Here is a 17,500-nt window from a genome sequence, read left to right as displayed (position 1 = left end):
GGAGAGGCGCCATCTACCACAAAGGGGTGCTTGTTCCCTGTTCAGTATACATATTGTGCTGTACACGTGGGACGGCCCCATTGAAACATCATTTACCTGGAGTCGATGAGTCTGCTCTGCCAGACATACTGGGGGGGAAACAACAACAGAAACACCGGCTGCGTAAGAAAAAACTAGATGGAGGGAAGCGATGGAACTTTATGAAGTAGGTTTACTGTAAGCTGCTGTGAACTTAGAACATAAAAGAACTTCAGAAAGGCAGCTTCAAGAAAGGAGTTACTGTATGCATTTATTTTAGATAACAGTTTTTACAAGTATCTCTTAAAATGTTGTGCTTGTTGTTTTTGTTGAGCAACTACGGTCTGTCTGACTAAGCAGACCCGTCAACATCAAGCAAACAACCACCCTGCAGGGCCGTCCTGTGCATTGAACTGATGTTCCCTTGCGGTATGCAGAGCCTCATCAGTATGAGGCGCGGGAGGAGTGTGGAGGTTTGGTTCCAGATGAACGCCTGTTCGTGTCTCTCCACCCAGTGAACAGGGGCACCATAGTACAGTATTTTTTTTGGTTAAATGACTACCACCTAGCATTGTTAATGGTTTCCTGGGTTGCAGGAAACCATTAAGTTTGTTACTCTGTGTAGAACCCCCTGAAATGAAAAGAAGAGTAATAAAACGAAAGGAAGAGAGGGAGCAATAGTAAGAGAGGAAGGCGGACACAGAAAAAGAATGATAAAGGTGAAGCAAGAAATAGGCAGCACTATCAAATGAATAGATGATGGTCACCATAACCTAAAAGGCTGTTAAGAATTGAGAAGTTGATAAAATGAGTGTTTCGTCACTGGAACATAACAGTGGTCACTCGCTTTTGTTTTAGCTGAGTTTTATATTTAATATTCCCAATCACCATCTCTCGCTCAACACACATCGCTATCATTCGTTCCCCATTTTCATTTCTTCCAGGCACACCATGCATACCAACTACACCTTCAACTGCTACATTTCCCCCCTGTGGCGGGGGGGACACAACCTGGCCGCACTATGGGGTGGTGCTACTACTCTGCGGCCGGGTTGTGTTAGGAAGAATACTGCCACCGTATTCCCTGCGTGTCGTAAAAGGCGACTAAAAGGGGCGGGGTGAGGGGACTAGGGACCCCCTCCTCTGTTTTTTTAGTTCCTAAAAAGAGACAGGCCAGAGAAAGGGACGGGGGATGGAGTTATCCCCGTACCCTGAAGATTGGGTCTATGAATGTGCGTGGATGTAGTACAATTGAGGCTAAAAGGGAGGAGATTGGGAGAATGTTTGTGAGAAGAAAGTTGGATGTGTTAGCTTTGAGTGAAACGAAGATGAAAGGGAAGGGGGAATATATGTTTGGAAGTGTGAATGGAAGATTGTCAGGTGTTGATAGAGGAAGGGCAAGAGAAGGTGTGGCCTTGTTAGTGAGTCCGGAAGTGCAGCAGTGTGTGATTGAATGGAAGGAGGTGTCATCGAGACTGATGTGGGTGAAAGCGAAATTTGAACGTGAGTTGTGGGTGTTTGTGAGTGCATATGGACCTGGTAGTGAAAGGGATGAACAAGAGAGGGAGTCTTTCTGGAATGATGTTGATGAGTGTCTGCAGAGTTTTGGAGCGAATGTGAATGTGGTAATGATGGGAGATCTGAATGCTAGAGTGGGAAATGTAGCAGTTGAAGGCGTAGTTGGTATGCATGGTGTGCCTGGAAGAAATGAAAATGGGGAACGAATGATAGCGATGTGTGTTGAGCGAGAGATGGTGATTGGGAATACGCTGTTTGAGAAGAAAGATATTTATAAGTATACATGGGTGAGACAGGAGGGTGGAAGGGTTGTTGATAGAGCCTTGATGGACTATGTGGTTGTGTCTAGGAATGTAATAGGAAGATTGTTGGATGTGAGAGTTCTGAGAGGGGAGGGTGGAGGTATGTCTGACCACTACCTGGTGGAGGGAAAGTTAAGAGTAGATAAGAGATGGGTGAGAGCTAGGAGGGTTAGGTGTGGCAGGGAGGTTTTGAAAGTGAGTGAGTTGGATAAAAGAGAGAAAAAGATAGAGTATCAGGAGAAATTGAAAGATGAGTGGAACGCAGTGAAAGATCGGGAAAATGGCAGCGTGGAGGAGGAATGGCAGTTGTTTAAGAGTGCTGTGGTGGGGCATGCAGAAGAGGTGTGTGGTGTGAGACGTGTGGGTGGTGGTGTAAGAAAAGGAAGTGAATGGTGGTGTGAGGAAGTAAGTATGGCTGTGGCTGAGAAGAGACGTGCATATGAAGTGTGGCTGCAGAGGAAGGATGAGATGTCATATGAAAGGTATAAGGAAAAGAGGAATAGAGCGAGAAGGGCTGTGCGTGATGCTAAAGTGGCAGCAGATGAGAGGTGGGGTAGGCGGCTGACAGAGAATTTTCAACAGAATAAGAAAATGTTTTGGAAGGAGGTGAAAAGGGTGCGAAAGGGAGAGTCTGGGAAGGAAGAACGAGTAAAAGCAGAGGATGGAAGGATGTTAATTGAGATGGATGCAGTAAGGAAGAGATGGGCAGAGTATTTTGAAAGATTGTTAAATGTAGAGGAGGAAAACGTGGCTGAGACTGTGGCAGATAGAAGGGTGCAAGGAATAAATGTGTTGGGAGAGTTGAATGATTCTTTGATCACGAAGGAGGAAGTGGAGAAGGCAGTAAAGGAGATGAAAACAGGGAAAGCTGCAGGTATGGATGGGTGTGCTGTGGAATGCCTGAAGGGTGGTGGAGTGACTATTGTTGACTGGTTAGTAAGATTATTGAATGTGTGCTTTGAGAAAGGTATGGTGCCAATTGACTGGGCAAGTGCTTGTGTGGTCCCGTTGTATAAAGGCAAGGGTGATAAGTATGAATGTACTAGCTTTAGGGGTATAAGTCTGTTGAGTGTTGTAGGTAAAATGTATGGTAGAGTGTTAATTATGAGAGTTAGAGAGGGTACAGAGGGAGTGATTAGTGATGAGCAGTGTGGCTTTAGGAGAGGGAGGGGATGCGTTGATCAGGTGTTTGCTGTGAGACAAGTGTGTGAAAAGTATTTAGCGAAAGGCAAGGATGTGTTTTGGGCATTTATGGATTTAGAGAAAGCGTATGATAGAATTGATAGGGAGGCTTTGTGGACTGTTTTAAGATTGTATGGACTTGATGGTAGGTTACTAAAAGGGGTGAAAAGTTTTTATGTAAATAGTAGAGCGTGTGTAAGAGTGGGAAATGCTGTGAGTGATTGGTTTCCCGTGAGAGTGGGGCTGCGACAGGGATGTGTGATGTCGCCTTGGTTGTTTAATATTTACATGGATGGTGTTGTAAGGGAGGTGAATGCAAGAGTTTTAGGTGGTCTGAGTCTGGTAAATGTTGATGGAGGAGAGTGGAATCTGAAGCAACTGCTGTTTGCAGATGATACTGCATTGGTGACCGATTCAGAGGAGAAATTGAGACAGTTGGTAGAGGAGTTTGGAAGGGTGTGTGAAAGGAGGAAATTGAAAGTAAATGAGAATAAGAGTAAAGTGATGAAGTGTACGAGGTTGATAGATGGTAGGGGGATGAATATAGTTTTGAATGGTGAGTTGCTTGAGGAGGTAGATTGTTTTAAATATCTAGGGTCACATGTTGCTGTGGATGGAAGAATAGATGCAGAAGTGAAGTTTAGAATAAATGAAGTAGGAAAGGTGCTGGGAGGAATGAAAAAGTGTTTAAATGTCGTTCGCTTAGAATGGATGTAAAGAGAAGGCTGTATGAGGGTGTTGTGGTACCGACTGCGTTATATGGGGCTGAAACATGGAATATGGGTGTAGCAGAGAGGAAAAGTTTGAATGTAATGGAGATGAGATGTCTGAGGAGTATGTGTGGAGTGACGCGTATGGATCGAGTGCAGAAATGATGAAGTGCGAAGGAGAACTGGAGTTGTTCGGGAGATGGCTGGTAGAGTTGAGCAGAGGGTGTTGCAATGGTTTGGGCATATGGAGAGAATGGATAATGAGCGATTGGTGAAAAAGATAACTAGATCTGATGTGAGAGGTGTAAGACTGAGAGGAAGACCACGAATAGGATGGATGGACAGTGTGAAGAGAGCGCTGGATGCGAGAGGGATGTCTGTTGAGCAAGGAAGAGTGGCTGTGCGTGACAGAAATAAATGGAGAGAAATTGTGAATGAATAAGTGATGACGCAGCCCTGAGGGGATATTCTCCCGCATTTGGTCTGATCAGCTAGTCAGGTCAGGTGCGGGTAAGGGGATGGGTCTGTTATGATGTGGCAGGGGTAAACCAGTTCTGCTGTCGGGCCCTGCTGTGGATGTCACTGCTTGCATTGCGCAGTTGACCCTTGTGCGGTGTGATGCGGTGAGGATCTGTCCGTTCTCCCCTTTGGGGCTAAGATGCGAATGAATGTGTTTGAATGGATGAGTAAATGGAGAGTGTGTCGTCCTGTCTCGGCTACCTCCCTTTCCTTGGGGGAAGCAGCCTAGGTATATAGATAGATAGATAGATTATATTTAATCTATGAATTTTGACTTAAGTGTAAAAACTTGTTAAAATTTTGCGTATGGTGTTGAAAAATTTTCTGAATTATAATTCTTTAAGTTACACAACCTGGCCGCACTATGGGGTGGTACTACTACTCTGCGGCCAGGTTGTGTTAGGAAGAATACTGCCACCGTATTCCCTGCGTGTCGTAAAAGGCGACTAAAAGGGGCGGGGTGAGGGGACTAGGGACCCCCTCCTCTGTTTTGTAGTTCCTAAAAAGAGACAGGCCAGAGAAAGGGATGGGGGATGGAGTTATCCCCGTACCCTGAAGATTGGGTCTATGAATGTGCGTGGATGTAGTACGATTGAGGCTAAAAGGGAGGAGATTGGGAGAATGTTTGTGAGAAGAAAGTTGGATGTGTTAGCTTTGAGTGAAACGAAGATGAAAGGGAAGGGGGAATCTATGTTTGGAAGTGTGAATGGAAGATTGTCAGGTGTTGATAGAGGAAGGGCAAGAGAAGGTGTGGCCTTGTTAGTGAGTCCGGAAGTTCAGCAATGTGTGATTGAATGGAAGGAGGTGTCATCGAGACTGATGTGGGTGAAAGCGAAATTTGAACGTGAGTTGTGGGTGTTTGTGAGTGCATATGGGCCTGGTAGTGAAAGGGATGAACAAGAGAGGGAGTCTTTCTGGAATGATGTTGATGAGTGTCTGCAGAGTTTTGAAGCGAATGTGAATGTGGTAATGATGGGAGATCTGAATGCTAGAGTGGGAAATGTAGCAGTTGAAGGTGTAGTTGGTATGCATGGTGTGCCTGGAAGAAATGAAAATGGGGAACGAATGATAGCGATGTGTGTTGAGCGAGAGATGGTGATTGGGAATACGCTGTTTGAGAAGAAAGATATTTATAAGTATACATGGGTGAGACAGGAGGGTGGAAGGGTTGTTGATAGAGCCTTGATGGACTATGTGGTTGTGTCTAGGAATGTAATAGGAAGATTGTTGGATGTGAGAGTTCTGAGAGGGGAGGGTGGAGGTATGTCTGACCACTACCTGGTGGAGGGAAAGTTAAGAGTAGGAAAGAGATGGATGAGAGCTAGGAGGGTTAGGTGTGGCAGGGAGGTTTTGAAAGTGAGTGAGTTGGATAAAAGAGAGAAAAAGATGAGTATCAGGAGAAATTGAAAGATGAGTGGAACGCAGTGAAAGATCGGGAAAATGGCAGCGTGGAGGAGGAATGGCAGTTGTTTAAGAGTGCTGTGGTGGGGCATGCAGAAGAGGTGTGTGGTGTGAGACGTGTGGGTGGTGGTGTAAGAAAAGGAAGTGAATGGTGGTGCGAGGAAGTAAGTATGGCTGTGGCAGAGAAGAGACGTGCATATGAAGTGTGGCTGCAGAGGAAGGATGAGATGTCATATGAAAGGTATAAGGAGAAGAGGAATAGAGCGAGAAGGGCTGTGCGTGATGCTAAAGTGGCAGCAGATGAGAGGTGGAGTAGGCGGCTGACAGAGAATTTTCAGCAGAATAAGAAAATGTTTTGGAAGGAGGTGAAAAGGGTGCGAAAGGGAGAGTCTGGGAAGGAAGAACGAGTAAAAGCAGAGGATGGAAGGATGTTAATTGAGATGGATGCAGTAAGGAAGAGATGGGCAGAGTATTTTGAAAGATTGTTAAATGTAGAGGAGGAAAGGGTGGCTGAGATTGTGGCGGATGGAAGGGTGCAAGGAATAAATGTGTTGGGAGAGTTGAATGAGTCTTTGATCACGAAGGAAGAAGTGGAGAAGGCAGTAAAGGAGATGAAAACAGGGAAAGCTGCAGGTATGGATGGGTGTGCTGTGGAATGCCTGAAGGGTGGTGGAGTGACTATTGTTGACTGGTTAGTAAGATTGTTGAATGTGTGCTTTGAGAAAGGTATGGTGCCAATTGACTGGGCAAGTGCTTGTGTGGTCCCATTGTATAAAGGCAAGGGTGATAAGTATGAATGTACTAGCTTTAGGGGTATAAGTCTGTTGAGTGTTGTAGGTAAGGTGTATGGTAGAGTGTTACTTATGAGAGTTAGAGAGGGTACAGAGGGAGTGATTAGTGATGAGCAGTGTGGCTTTAGGAGAGGGAGGGGATGCGTTGATCAGGTGTTTGCTGTGAGACAAGTGTGTGAAAAGTATTTAGCGAAAGGCAAGGATGTGTTTTGGGCATTTATGGATTTAGAGAAAGCGTATGATAGAATTGATAGGGAGGCTTTATGGACTGTTTTAAGATTGTATGGACTTGATGGTAGGTTACTAAAAGGGGTGAAAAGTTTTTATGTAAATAGTAGAGCGTGTGTAAGAGTGGGAAATGCTGTGAGTGATTGGTTTCCCGTGAGAGTGGGGCTGCGACAGGGATGTGTGATGTCGCCTTGGTTGTTTAATATTTACATGGATGGTGTTGTAAGGGAGGTGAATGCAAGAGTTTTAGGTGGTCTGAGTCTGGTAAATGTTGATGGAGGAGAGTGGAATCTGAAGCAGCTGCTGTTTGCAGATGATACTGCACTGGTGACTGATTCAGAGGAGAGATTGAGACAGTTGGTAGAGGAGTTTGGAAGGGTGTGTGAAAGGAGGAAATTGAAAGTAAATGAGAATAAGAGTAAAGTGATGAAGTGTACGAGGTTGATAGATGGTAGGGGGATGAATATAGTTTTGAATGGTGAGTTGCTTGAGGAGGTAGATTGTTTTAAATATCTAGGGTCACATGTTGCTGTGGATGGAAGAATAGATGCAGAAGTGAAGTTTAGAATAAATGAAGTAGGAAAGGTGCTGGGAGGAATGAAAAAAAGTGTTTAAATGTCGTTCGCTTAGAATGGATGTAAAGAGAAGGCTGTATGAGGGTGTTGTGGTACCGACTGCATTATATGGGGCTGAAACATGGAATATGGGTGTAGCAGAGAGGAAAAGTTTGAATGTAATGGAGATGAGATGTCTGAGGAGTATGTGTGGAGTGACGCGTATGGATCGGGTGCGAAATGATGAAGTGCGAAGGAGAACTGGAGTTGTTCGGGAGATGGCTGGTAGAGTTGAGCAGAGGGTGTTGCAATGGTTTGGACATATGGAGAGAATGGAAAATGAGCGATTGGTGAAAAAGATAACTAGATCTGATGTGAGAGGTGTAAGGCTGAGAGGAAGACCACGAATAGGATGGATGGACAGTGTGAAGAGAGCGCTGGATGCGAGAGGGATGTCTGTTGAGCAAGGAAGAGTGGCTGTGCGTGACAGAAATAAATGGAGAGAAATTGTGAATGAATAAGTGATGACGCAGCCCTGAGGGGATATTCTCCCGCATTTGGTCTGATCAGCTAGTCAGGTCAGGTGCGGGTAAGGGGATGGGTCTGTTATGATGTGGCAGGGGTAAACCAGTTCTGCTGTCGGGCCCTGCTGCGGATGTCACTGATTGCATTGCCCAGTTGACCCTTGTGCGGTGTGGTGCGGTGAGGATCTGTCCGTTCTCCCCTTTGGAGCTAAGATGCGAATGAATGTGTTTGAATGGATGAGTAAATGGAGAGTGAGTCGTCCTGTCTCGGCTACCTCCCTTTCCTTGGGGGAAGCAGCCTAGGTATATAGATAGATAGATAGATAGAAGTTTAAGCAACGTTGGGTCTGGTTAGTACTTGGATGGGTGACCGCCTGGGAACACCAGATGCTGTTGGCATAACGTTCTCCCTACGTGTCAAGTGGGGTTGGTGGAGGATTAGTGCCCCTCCCTGTAAAACAATTAACTCTAAGCCCTTGACCACCCCGTTTGGGATACATGGCGTCTGGCAATGAATGAATGAATGAAGTTTAAGGGTAATTGTAAAAATTACCTGAGTAAATAATGGTTAAGTCTCAAATCCTTAGATTTTGAATTGTATAAGAAAACTTGTTTGCTTCTTAAAAGGCGTATGAACAGTCGGCTGGTCTGTTAATATTATGATTATTATTATTATTATTATTATTTTTTTTTTTTTTTGCACAGGAACCGAATTGGGGTTTCTTCATTTATGACAATTACTATTTGGATTGTGTCGAAAGCCTTATTAGATTTTTTTTTTTTTTTTTTTTTTTTTTTTTGAAAGTGGAAGAGTATGCGTGTTTTGTTCCACTATAGATGAACCTGAGAACTACTGATTAATTTTAGGAAGAAATGTATTTGCTGCTAAGTTAAGCATTCCTTTTTAAATTTAATGTTGCTGAATTTCAGAAGGGGCTGAAGAATAATTAATAGTATTTCAATGAAGTTCTTAAAGCAAATCTGGGGAAACTATGCATTTACTTTAGCACAGTTTTTACGGGCAATATGAAAATTTTGAGCAGGGGCCAAAAAACTCGTAAGGAGTTTGCGAAGGTGAATGACCAGTAAGGTGATTGCTCATTCTGGCATAAAAATTTAGTTGAGGACCCACTGTTCTGTCTTGCTTAGAAAGTAGCGATTATGTACATATTTGTTCTTGAAAATTTGGGTTGGCCTGAATAGCTTCTAAAGTATTGCAAACGTGGATGGGCAAGTTAGGTACTTCATCATTTTTTACTTGAAGACTAGTAGACAAACGTAAAATCAATTAAGAATGCGATGTTTGTTTAACTAAGTTCAAAATTTTGGTCTAGGCTTAAATAGTTTGTTTTTTCAGAAGTGGTAAAAAAAAAAAAAAAAAAAAAAGAGAAAGATTGCCAAAGCTGTCCTTTCTTGTTAAAACTGAAGAGGGGCGAACTGTTGGCTTACGTTAGAAAACAATGTTTACAACGCTAATCTTGCAGTTTTGGATAAAATCTGAAAGCTTACTGCTATTTTGCCGAGGTGAATGAGTAGTTTGGTGGATCGACATATTTAGATATCGCTGATATGGAACCATGGTTTTGCGTTAGAAAGTATTACTTATGAAATTAATCTCAAAACTGGGGGTTGAGCTTTGAGATAATTTGCATTTTTAAAATGGTTTAAAGTGGAATCTGTTATATATGCATTATGACTTCGTTAACAATGGGAAGTTATGGTTGTATTTAGAAGTAAATTCTGTAAAGTTAGTTTTATAATTCTGAGTCTGATCGGAAGATTCCTTTTAAAAGTCGAAATAGGAAAAATGTCAGTACTTGTTTCTTTGGTTCATTATAAGTATGTTTAAAAATAGTGATGGATAATGAAGTACACAGAGAGAAGCATATGACAAAAGTAATGTAGCACCCCCTTTTTTTACTTGGCAGTCGATGGAATGGCATCTACATCATAAGCGTTACGACAGCGACTCATTCATACACAGCAATTTTTCTTTTAAGGTGAAGAAAAGAATAATGAAAACTTGAGTTATGAATGCATAGATGCGTAGCTCATATCACTGGGCAGTATGATGTTAGTACCCCGACCTTTATGTTTGCTATACCTTGATTCTGGATCCATTAGTGGGCAAAATATAAGACTGTGATGATGATGGTGATGATGTGCTGGCAGTGATAGAGGATGTCGATAACATTAATGTTGTTGCTGCTGTGCTGATGATGATGATAATGACATCATGATGAGGAAGATAATATTAATGATGATGATAGAGGTCTAAATAGTGATTGGTGTGTGTGTGTGTGTGTGTGTGTGTGTGTGTGAGAGAGAGAGAGAGAGAGAGAGAGAGAGAGAGAGAGAGAGAGAGAGAGAGAGAGAGAGAGAGATTATATTGTCAAGTAATTTTCATGAGTGATCTGAACAAATTCGTAGGTAGAGCTTCATAGTGCATCCAGAATTATAAGCAAGCGGTTGATTAGGTGTCGGGTAGTTTGTGTGTTTATGCTTCCCTGGAGTTACAGGCAAATGTGAGAGGAAAAAAAAAAGTCTTGTTTATTTTATCAAGATCTTTCTGCATAATGTAAACAGACTATTGGGCAAGGTTCACTAGGTGCAACAAATTTTAAGCAAGTGGTTGATTGATTGGATAACTAATTTCTTTAGTATATTCAGGGTGGAGGGAGGGCTCTACTGGTGCATTAGTTTGGACAACCATTCTGTGACATCATGCTCGAGGTTCTTTTTTATGATGCATAAAAGGGTTTTATGATGAATATTTTACAAAGGTTTCTTAAAATGACGATAAAAAGCGTCATCGGAATCTCTGAGATTGGATTTGAAATGACGATCGAAATAGTCATTGGAATCTCAAAGGGTTAAAATACTTTCAATGAGCAAATTTACACTATAAATCTATAACTCTAATCAGGAATACTTTTCACATAATATAGTTAATTAAGCATTAAAGGTGTGCAGTGACAGATGAAGGCTTATTTAAGTAGCAATGTATAATTTTGAAAATAATACTAATTTTTCTCTCCACTTTGCACTTATACATATCTTGTTAGTTGCTGTCTTGAATATGATCCTTAAATACTAGAGGAAAACAAAAATGGTTCTTGCTGGAACCTAGTCCTCACTTAAGGAATTTTCACCTAACAGCATTTGAGAGGATTATTTACAAAGTGTTAAATGAGGAATTACTTTTTGTTGGCATTTTATACAAATGGAAATCACAATTTTATATATTCAGTCTGTAATAGTCTGGAAAATGTGCCATTAGTTCTCAAATGAAAATGTTTAAATACATTTCAATCCTAGGGATATAGCTTTGGAATTCAGGGTGCATGATGGGCCTGTAGAAGCCGTTTGGTATTTTGAGTTCTGTAGAAGTGGTTCAAATTTTTGAGTTACAGAACTGTGGCGCTGGGGAGACACCTTCATGTGGTGCTGCCACTGCCACAACAATTTCTCATTTTTTATGATGCTCTTCAGTTTTCCATTTTTTATGATGCTCTTCAGTTTCCCATTTTTTATGAGGCTCTTCTGATTCCCATTTTTTTATGAGGCTCTTCAGATTCCCATTTTTTTCATAATGATCTTCAGTTTCCCATTTTTTATGATGCTTTTCAGTTTCCCATTTTTTATTATGCTTTTCTCTAATATTTTCAATGTCCATTATACAGTTTAATGTAAAAAAAAAAAAAAAAAAAGAATAAACTAAAGACATTGGAGTTGACAATGGTTTTATTCACACAGTTTATTTTTCATTTCTATTGTGTATATACTATCTCGACAAATGGGCCAGGAAAATATGAACTGGAAACAAGCCATGAGGTTGCCAGTTCATATTTTCAAGTCCCATTTATCGAGATAAGGAAGCACTGAACCTAAGATGCTTCCAAAAGCATGCCCTGCTCAACTCTAGTTATTTACCATCTCTTGTTCTGCTCTACCAGGCTGAACTGAGCAGAGCTATCTAAAAGTGGAAATGGCACACAAGGGATGAGTAGGATTATGTTAACATGCATTGCTAACCATCCTCTGCAACAAGGCAGTGTGTTAATGCATGTTACACATCAAATATTCCTTACACAAAATATATTCGTACACAAGAAATCGTGTCCTACTCAGCCAACATATGCACTTCCATACCAGTACTGTTATCACTCAATATAAACATTGAGCAATACAGAGGCATACATCAAAGAATAAGTAGGGCTGATTAACCCCTTCAGTACAAGGAAATTTCATTCCTGCTTACACCAGACGTTTTTATTAATCTTACGGGGCAGTTTCTTGTACTGCAGGGGACAAAGCCCTCATTCAGTACAAGACATCCTTCCTAAGCTGACTAGTCTGAAGGGAGCAACAAATGAGTAAAGTCGTCTGGGAGCAGCAAGAATAAACCTGAATATAATCGACACAGCAACAATGAAATAAGAAAAGACTTCATAGTACAGAACTGGGCTACCTGCCAACTCATAATAGCAATAATGATGTCTGTACCAAAGGCTTCAAGCACAACAGTCACATGGGGCATGGCAGTATTTTCATGCAATCTGATTAAACGGACATTAAGAGTCATATGCTTTACATCTAATAAAACATTACTTCCTAATTTAATGTATTTCAGTCACTTGTGTTTACCTCATCCACACTGTCATGCCACCAAAAAACTGTAGCTTCGTAGAGTTCTCTTGTATTAAAAGTAACATGAAATCCAAAACTTAGGCATAATGCAAACTCTAAAATCAGTTTTTTATTGCAAAGTACCTCCCATTTACCAGTATTTTATCATACAATACAGGATTCATATCCCTTGTCCTCACACATTGCTTTATAGTACTGTACTTTGAAGACTTGTGATAAATTACATAGTTAACCCCCAAACTACAGCAGTATGAAAGAATCTGTTTCACATTAAATTAGGTACTGAGAATTTGTGCCAATTTTTAAGTTCTGCAAAGGTAAATGGAAGTAGGATCTGATTTTCAAAGAGGACTGCACCAGTAATTACATCAAGTGGGGAGGGGAGGGGGAATTGATCTCAAGCAGGGAGTGACCAATAAAAACAATTCTGCAAATTTATTTATTTATTTATTTATTTTTTTTATGTGACGAAGAAGGAACCAAGGGCCGCAATCCCGCAAAATTGCTCCTTCCAAGGGAAAAACAAAATACAAGAGAAAGCCAAATTAGAAACTACCATGCTTCTCACCTTAAGACTTTCCATTATAACTCTCAAGTTTTCAGAAACAGTTTGACAGGTCTTAAGAATACCCTTGTACAAGATAATTTCCTTTCACTTATCTATTCTTATTCAATTTCAGCATTTTCAGCAAGTATTAACTGCCAACAACATTAAATGAAGATTTTTTGTGAGATTAAAAGACTGACTTTAATAATTATTGCTTCCTATTAGAAAGTTTCCAATCAAGAATATTTAAATTTAAACAACTGTAAATTCAAAATAATTTTTCACAACACAATTGTAACAACTATTGTGCAGATTTTTTTTTTTTTTTTTAAGAACTATAACAGACCTTCAAAATCCAACCAACTCTTTCCCAATATGGCATCTTAAAATTCATAACCAAGGATTAGGCATGCAAGCATGTCTGAGCCTTTACAAAAGATCTCAGATGATTCCTCAACTCAAGAGTCAAATTGAACAAGCCCATTAAAATGCAAGATATAAATATTTGCCAAAAATATGAACTGCCCCCTCAAAATCAAACAACCCTTCATAAAAGTCTTAAGGTGAAAAATATAGTATCTCTCTGGACCTCAGCATAAGCAATGTACAGTACTAATCAAATACGGTACATTTGTACAGTAAAATCAAAGTATTTATTGGAAATATGTAATTTTTAAAGCTCAGTATATGCAGAAAATAGTGCATATACAGCCTCTTTCTATCTTTAAAAGCTATAATCCTACATCATAAAAGCTTCCTTCATGACTAACAGCATCATTTACTACAGATACACCAATTTTCCAGCAGACTTGTTCCAGAGCCTTGCCAGATTAACCATTTGCCCGGACAATGCCGCAATGCAACAGGGACCAACAGAGGTCACATACAATTCAAACACTTCACTACCAAAAACTTCAGGTTTGCATTCAGTGTTTTCCTTCTCCTGATTGGAACACCAATCAAGAATAAAGTCTGTTGGATAGGTGAGTGTGAAGCTATGTGCAGAATTAGTTTTTGACCTGTCAGGTGGAGCCAAGACTCCAAAAGCTTGAATGGTGAATGAATGGGAGTGTGGCTCATTCACATCGGGAAACTTTGGTTGGCATCTTATTGTCATTTTTTTTTTTTTTTTTTTCTCTTTGGACCTTACTTCATACCACCTTGGGGTGGGAAAAGAGGTGTGGATGATGATAATGATGAGGTGCCAGCAGTAATAATATGGTGTTGGTAGTTCCACATGGTGGCACCATTAGTATGATGTGTTGGTGTTGAAAGTATGCAATGGTTCCTCTGGTACAGTGTGATGGTACCACAGCATGGGTTAAATGTGGTTCTAGTTGTGGTATGGTGTGGTGTTCTTGGTTGAACAATCTTATGGTGGCTTTGGGACAGTATGGTGGTGACATTGGTCGAATGTGGTTGTGGTGACAATAACAGTATTATTGTGTGATCACCATGGTACATCGATGTTGTTGTTGTTGCTTAACTCCTGTCTGTCTGGTCAACCACACCCATCGACTGTAGGTATGCAACTGTTTCTTAGGTGCTGTCTCTCTGGTACATTACATATTTTCAAAGATCTGATGCCGCCATTTGGTAGACCAGGTTTCTTCTTATGGCAAGATGCAGGGAAATATGGGAAGGTCTGGCTCCTGGGTAGATGCCACAGCTGCTTAAACCAGAGTTAATAGTACTGCTATGTGCAGCCCCCTTGTTAGTGCCTGTTCTTCATCAATGCCTGTTCCTTGTCAGTGGCTGGTACAGTGTAGTGATAGTTAATGGTAGTGCTCTGGGGGTGGTGGTACAGTGTGGTGGAGGTGCAAATATGTTAGAGAATCCTTGCCTAAACGATCTCATGGTTGGCCTAGGAACTGAACTAGAGACATTCCAGTTGCTGGCCGATTGTGTTTCTGATTACACTGCAGCCATCCTGCCATATACATCATCCTTCTTTCACATTTCCTAGCACTCTTCCTGTTCACAGATTTTGCTTCTCTGTAGGTTGTAACCAAGCCAGACTATCCAAAGGGCATCTAAGATGTATCCCAGACTGAGGCTTACCTTGTTGAAAATATTGTCACAATGTCTCACCACTCTCTTGCTGTTCATATCTTGCACCTCACCACCACTGGTCGGCCATGGAGAAACTTGGATTGACGCTGGTGGAAACTTCGGATTGATTCTGCCAAAGCCATCATTATGACGTAGGTCTCTGGGGATGGGGTAGTGGAGAATCTTAGCCAGATATTATAATAAATAAGTCTAGTTAGCAATGATCATCAGATTTAATTAGGTCTCGTCATATTTTTAATTTTCTTATATGCAAAAAGAAAGAACCCAAGGCTGAGCCTACAGAATGAGTCTATTAAAAACAATGAACAAAGAGGAATCCAGCTGAGTTCCCTTCAGAATGCCTGAACACACTGCATTTAGATTTGATGTCACAGGTAGTAGAAAAGACAGTAAGAAGACAGTTCCAGATGCGACCCACTGAATATATATGAAATACAGCGTACCAGTCAATTCTTGCATTAGAGATCTGGACAGAACAGGGATGAATGTAGAGGCTTGCAGTTGCTGCATGCCTGCCATTATACGGGAGGAATGCAAGCAGAGAGATAACTGTTGATGAAAGATTCAGATGTTAGGGGAGACTGAAGTAACTGGGTGAGATTTAGTGGGGTGGGAGTAGTCACTCCTCTTCGACAGGCTAAATGAAAGCAAACTTCCCGCACGAAGGAAAGATGCAATTAGATAGATAAAGGGAAGTTGGCCCTAGCAGTGCTGGCACAGGAACACAGTTTTCAAGAACAAATGGGACGCTATAAGGACTGTGCACCATAATAGTTCTAAGGCCAGTGTGAGAAAAGTTTGCCTAATCAGTGCTGGTATAGATACACAGTTTGAGAACAAGTGGGACGCTATCAGGACTGTATGCCATAATAGTTTTCAGACCAGTGACGACAGGAGAACATCTGAAGAAAGTTTATAAAGCAAGAGAAGTCAGAAGGGGAGGACATGGAGGAATGGCACCATCAGAGTAGGGTGGAGGAGACGTAGGAACAGCGCCTGTTTGTTTATAAAGTATGTGGCAGCTGTCAGAGTGAAGGGAAAAGTATAACAGGTATTTTTACATACAGCATTAAGTCAACAGAGGTTGTGAACGCAAAACTTAGTGTATGAATATACTGTAGTACGGTATTCAAGTTTCTGAATACTGTGTTCGAGAGACATTGAATATAGTGCTGAAAAAGTCTGTGAAGGCAGTGTTAAAGAAACTGAATATGTAAAAAGTTTACAAATATGGTACAGTACTCACAGATTGTGAATATGGCACCTGAGGAAGTTTGTGCATACAGTGCTGCAAAGCATTTGTAACTACGGCAATAAAAAAAAAAAAAATGTGAATACAGTAATCAAGAAAATTTTGAATAGGTTACCTGACTTCATGCCACTGGAGGCTATGGAAACTGTGGGCACATTTTCTTTCATGCTCTCTGCATTTTCCTCCTTGTTCATGGCGTCTGTGTTTTCTCTCAAGCCCCTCTGTTTCTGGCGCCTCACATAGTCTTGCAACCAGGCGAAGATGGCATGATGCACGAAATTGTGGAAGAGACGAAAGAGAGAATAGAAGAAGATCAAATCAATGAGCTTTGGTGATGCGGAGGGTGGGGCAGTGATAGCCACCTGGGAGAAGAGACTGGCCATGGCGATGATGCATGATAGCTTGATAGCAATGCGATCACTTTTGCAGTCGACATTATCCACGTCATAGCCACAGTTCCACAAATGCAGCATGGTAAAATATATATATATATATATATATATATATATATATATATATATATATATATAGATATATATATATATATATATATATATATCCATTATCCACATCATCATCCCTAATCCATAAATGCAGCATGATCTGTTAGTTTATAGGCAGATGCCTTAATCCTGTAGGGGGTGGCCACAAACAGATCACTTTCATATCGTCCTGTCCTATGCAGCATGGTAAAAACGGATACTAATCAACTATCTACATCATCAACACTGCCACCAATGCATTATCATAAAAAGAGACATTTGCTAACTCATCATGCACATCATCACATTTCCACAAACGTTGTATAATGTACAATTATTAGACCTCTGAATCCTGGGTGATGTTATTCTCAGCTTATTCTTGCAGCTTTCAGACAGTTTTGTTTAATTTAGGAAAGGTCTCTGAGTAAGATTAACAAACATGTATTAATTTATTGAATCTGGGTGACTATTCTTAATTTATTCTTGCGGCTTTCAGACAGTTTTACTTTGACTTAGGGAAGGCCTTGTACTGAGGGGTATACTCAGGTTCGTATGAGTCACTATGTATCTGTCTATTGCCAGACGCCATAATCCCGTAAGCGTAAGGGGTGGCCATTTGACTTTAAGTTGTTTTATGGGGAGGGACACTAACCCTCCACCAACCCACGTATGGGAGCACGTATGGGTTGGTTATATGGTTACCACCCAGCGTTGTAAATGGTTTCTTGGCTTACAGGAAACCATTAGGC

General features: G+C 41.1%; 1 protein-coding gene across 1 annotated transcript in view; it reads right to left on the bottom strand.

Moving 5' to 3' along the window:
• LOC145393367 (uncharacterized) overlaps positions 1-16,742 on the bottom strand; it is a 23,040-nt gene extending 6,298 nt beyond the window's left edge. The window contains exons 1-2 of the mRNA XM_080267466.1: positions 16,385-16,742; positions 11,053-11,128 (exon numbers count right to left, since the gene is read on the bottom strand). Of these exons, the coding sequence (XP_080123592.1) occupies positions 11,053-11,128; positions 16,385-16,742 (434 nt within the window). The remainder of the gene's footprint in view (positions 1-11,052; positions 11,129-16,384) is intronic.
• Between the last annotated feature and the right edge of the window lie 758 nt (positions 16,743-17,500).

Source organism: Coenobita brevimanus, chromosome 24 (genome assembly GCF_032717465.1).
Source record: "Coenobita brevimanus isolate Jiangsu-jjx chromosome 24, ASM3271746v2, whole genome shotgun sequence".
Classification (NCBI taxonomy): Eukaryota; Metazoa; Arthropoda; class Malacostraca; order Decapoda; family Coenobitidae; genus Coenobita; species Coenobita brevimanus.
The sequence above is the reverse complement of the archived record's forward strand: the minus strand, read 5'-3'. Positions and strand labels throughout refer to the sequence as shown.